Source organism: Buceros rhinoceros, unplaced genomic scaffold (assembly GCF_000710305.1).
Source record: "Buceros rhinoceros silvestris isolate BGI_N320 unplaced genomic scaffold, ASM71030v1 scaffold790, whole genome shotgun sequence".
Lineage (NCBI taxonomy): Eukaryota > Metazoa > Chordata > Aves > Bucerotiformes > Bucerotidae > Buceros > Buceros rhinoceros.
Window position 1 is genome coordinate 1 of NW_010388789.1, and position 4,456 is coordinate 4,456.

Genomic DNA, 4,456 nt, shown 5'->3' on the forward strand with positions numbered 1-4,456 from the left:
GAGGTGCATTTGACAGGACTGGTGCCAGAGGAGGCGGGCTTAGTTTAACTTTAGCCGTGCTGTGCTGATTTTTGATACTTGGCTTAATTCACTCAATACATTCTGTAAAGGTATGTAAACAGTCTTGATTTAGAGACCAGAGAGGTTTAAATGAACTCAACAGATCCGGACTGGTCAAGGTTAATGTCTTCATTAACTCAGACACCTTGTTTATCCCTGAGCACCTTAAAACTGTCCCCCCAAATCTCACTGAAGAACCTGTAACTATTTCACAAGAATGTAAAACTGCATTTGGATAAATCTTGTGTCCCCCAAGTCCCATTTTCCTTCACTGGTTAAAAACCAAAGAAAATTAGACGAACCAAAAAACACATCCCCTCCTCTTTGCTTTTATATATACTGCAATACCTTTAGAAAAAAACAAACCAACAACCTCACCCTATCAAACAACATCACCTACAGACACACTACAGGCTACAAAAATATTGCATAGAGTGTCAGTGGGCATAGTCTCACCACATGAGAGAAAATGCTAAGTTCTCTTTAAAACATTATGGCAACATTCTAATTTATTTTCCTTTTAAAAATCAAGTGGTTTCAACTTTATTTCAAAATTGTACAAAATGGCCATGGCTGTTTATAAAAAAAGTCTCTGTCTTGAGAATACGTGAAGTCTCAGGTGCCTGAACAAAGCCCTGGAACCATTCACAGTGCAGCGGAAAGCTTCTTCTGAGGCAGAAACTACAACTCATCCTTCTTCTTTCCTACTCTTTCATGGTCTCTTTCTCTCAGGGTTCGCATGAAAGCGGTGAATCCAGACTCCTGGTTTTGAAAGAAGGAAAATACCGGTCATATTTTTTACAAACAGACCACAACAACGCACAAAGAACACTTTCAGTGGAGCGAGAACACTTTTTAGGAGCAGTTATTGCTTCTGCCTTGCCTCGAGGCGCAGGGCTCTGGGCCAGAGCCGCCCCCCTGCAACGCAAGGGGGAAATGTCCCTGCAGATTCTGCCTGTCAAGCTTTGAAGAGATGAGACAGAGGAAAAAGGCCCTAAAACTCACAGGACAAAGTAAAATCTATCCCTAGAAGCACCTTCGATGCCTTTGTGGAAAACACTCGGAGACATTTTCAAGTTGCATCTGTACGCTACCTGTGCCATTCTGAAAGCGGTTAGAGGAGCAGTCACACCTTTGCCACTGCTCCTCGGCCGAAATCGTTCTGCTCATGATCTTCCTTCTTCTCCCCTCTTTGAGACGCTCGGAATCACCTCTTTCCGAGTCGCTATGAAAATAATCGTCAAACCGTTTCAAAGCCGGGTGCCTAGGTGCCAACCCCTGTGTTTCAACAGCTTCTGATGACCTGGGGCTGGTGGGTGCCACGGTTTCCTTTCCCAAGGACACTGCGAAGGGCTCGCGGAGGCGGAGCTGTGCACAGCTGTCTTTGAACGCCCTGTCTACGGGTACCCTAACAGGACAAGTTAGGGTACCGGCCCTTGGCTGGGCAAGGAACACTGACACACCAGCTGAAACTGGTGATAAAGGGGGAAAACAGGAGTCACGTCTCAAAAGTCTCAAAGCTCTTGAGGAGGCTGAACAATGAAACACCCTTTTAAAACTACTCGCTGTTCTTCCACTGAACAAAATGAAATGACGCGTTTTGGCCATACATCTTCTGGAGACACCTGGCAATCGGTACTCCCCGCGGAAGGACCCCAGCTTACAAAGCTGTGCGTCTGGAAGTCATTTAAAGCACACTTGGGTCAGAGGATGTCCCACCTCTTCCTTGCTCAGGCTGCTTGTGATGAAATGCCCTGAAAATCTCTGCTGTGGAACTGCAGTTTCCTTGGAAGTGTGGAGGACTCCTGCAAGGCTGCTGCTGGGGGTCACCCTCTTCCCCACAGCCAGTGCTCCAGTGCGGGGCGTCGAGGAGCCAAGAGCTCCTGCTCTGCTGGCCACGGCTCTTGCTGCAGCACGTAATGCTGCTCCCACGGCAGCTGACACCGCCCTCACGAAATGACGACACACCAGCTGGACCACACTGAACTACAGGCTCTGAAGGACATCTACTGATTTAGTGCCAGAACTGGGAACGGAAAACAGGTCCCCTGGCTGCCCTTGCTCTCTCCTGAGATTTCTTTTACGAAGTAGGACATGGTGGGCCAAGGTGGTTCAAAAGGTGTTGTCATGCTGATGAGAAGTCCTTTAACAGCCCAGTCCCTTGTCACTGAAACGGATTTGTGAACAGACATGGAAAGTCCATGGAAGGCACCGTGCTAAGTGCTGCCTCCAGCGTTACCATGAGAGGAGATAACAAAACCCAGTTTGATGCTGCACAAGCAGAAGATCGTAGGCACTGGAAGAGGTGGAGGAGGAGCACAGTTGCCAGCAGCAGAGAGGATGCCGTGCTCCTGCTGGCTAACTTAATGCTACCCAGGAAGGGCTGGCCGCACGTAGGGGATTGGTCAGTTCACCTTCCAGCCATAGGGATAATCATCTCCCAACTGCAGTGGCCTCAGAGCGCTCCGACCTTGCTAAATTCTTTTAAGATCCACAATCAGAAACAAACACAGTATCCGTAACAATGTCTGGATCAGCACCGTAAGATGGTAATTACTGGGGTCCTAATGCTGAAGAAACCGGGAGGCGAAGCTCCACAAAGTCCTAAGATCCTGACTGACAAAGAATCCCAGAATTTGGGGGGTTTTATTCTTGCTTCTCTATAGTTTTTCAGGAAAGGCTCTTTTATCAAGATCACTGGATGGCTAGAAGACCTCAAGTTTTTCTTGCAGACCCTAACTTCTCCAGGTGATCAGTGACCGCTGGGGAGTGGCCCCCCTCTAGGAGGTTATGACAAAACACACCCAGCTAATTGGATTGCTCCCTCATTTCACAGGCCCTTTACAACCACAGAAGGCACTATGTCATTTCCGCCCCTTGCAGTATAGGCTACAATCAGCTGGCCACAGAAGGACAGAAGAATGCAACTTCAGCCCATGGGCTAGGTGGCACAATTGGTCTTTCCATTCGGAGCTGCAGGAACGAATCTGTTTCAGGGAGAATGAAGCCTGTGGTTTCCTCCTGTCTCCAAAGGACAGCCTTGTCCCTGCTATAAAACCAACGGGCTGTCACCATTTGGCAGCTGGTGGACCCGTGGCATGTTAGCAGTACGTATCAATCCAGATCCAGAACTGACAGGAATGAGTTCTGCACTTTCTGGCACTCCTGCACCCAGCAGCAGCCCAGGCAATAAACCCTTCACTTTTACGTGGGCCAAATTCACTGGCTGTCTTCCGCTTAAAGAGCGAAATATACAACAAAGCATTTCCAAATCTACTTTCTCCTCTTTTCACGTTCCCCAAATAGACCAAATGTGTTCCCAGTGCAGAGATGTACAGGGGTGTGGTGCACAGCGATTCACCCACGCCAGGCAGCAACAGAAGCCGTTCAGTGTCCTTTCAGTACGATCGAAATACACTCCACGGTCTTCATCTGCAAGGCAGTACAGGCAGAGGAGACCCTCCTCCCCGGCTCAGACGATGGCTCTTGCCTTCACTTACCCCTCTTTCTCCAGTATACTTCTCCACAAATTTCCCGTAGTTGTAATAGTTGAAGGTGGGGTAGCCGTCAACTCCCTCCTGCTTACACAGGTCGTGGTTCTGTTCTTTGGCACAGTCCACCGCAGCGTAGGCGATCTGAAACGCAAGAGATCAGCATGAGGCGGGGGAAGACATAGCAAGACTCCGATTCATGGTTATGTTGCTGCAGCTGGGAGATACCCAAGTCTTCTCCCGCCAGAAACGCTACGGCTCAGCTGCGGAGGGAGATCAGAGGGTGGTCATCAGGTCGCGCCACACACGCCGAAGAGCAGAAGCCTGCTCCCCTCAAACGGAACGCTGCGCTTCTCACGCAGCATCTGGCCTACGCAGCTGCAAGGCGTGTCCAACTCACCGAGCAGAAAATCCCCTTCCTAGCCAACCTGTTGAGCACCACGTTGGACTCCAGAGGAGAAATCCAGAGGCTGTGTTAGTAAAACCAACCCCAAGCACAGTGGCCGCAGCTCTGTCACGCTGCAGTATCTGTCCTGCACTTTGGTTTCAAGTGATGAACAGTGACAGGGTGACTTTGATTAATGGTAATGACCCACCCAACCCAACCTCCTTCCCGTGGCATGGCTAACACTTGGAAAAGTTACCCCTTCCCTTCTTGGACAAACACGGCGGGTCACACTATTACAAATAACAATTTCTACCCCAAACAGCTTTTGTAAACCCCATTCAGTTCTCCCAAGGTCAAGCAGGGATGGCTGAGAGGCCACAGACGCAATCAGAGAAGAAGGCTGCTCGCTTGCAGTCAGCCTGGGTTGATGTTTCCTTTCTGGTCTCTCTTCAGTCCATCTTTTAAGGTAGAGACTGTATACTATGAGCAGCCATTAGCAAAGTGGGCTTTAATTCCT

At 49.2% G+C, this 4,456-nt stretch overlaps 1 protein-coding gene across 1 annotated transcript in view; it reads right to left on the minus strand.

The window, feature by feature from the left end:
- Window positions 1-741: 741 nt before the first annotated feature.
- PDIA5 (protein disulfide isomerase family A, member 5) overlaps window positions 742-4,456 on the minus strand; it is a gene marked incomplete at its 5' end in the record, with an annotated part of 66,892 nt that continues 63,177 nt past the window's right edge. Inside the window, 2 exons of the mRNA XM_010131220.1 lie at window positions 742-822; window positions 3,561-3,695. Coding sequence (XP_010129522.1) covers window positions 742-822; window positions 3,561-3,695 — 216 coding nt within the window. The remainder of the gene's footprint in view (window positions 823-3,560; window positions 3,696-4,456) is intronic.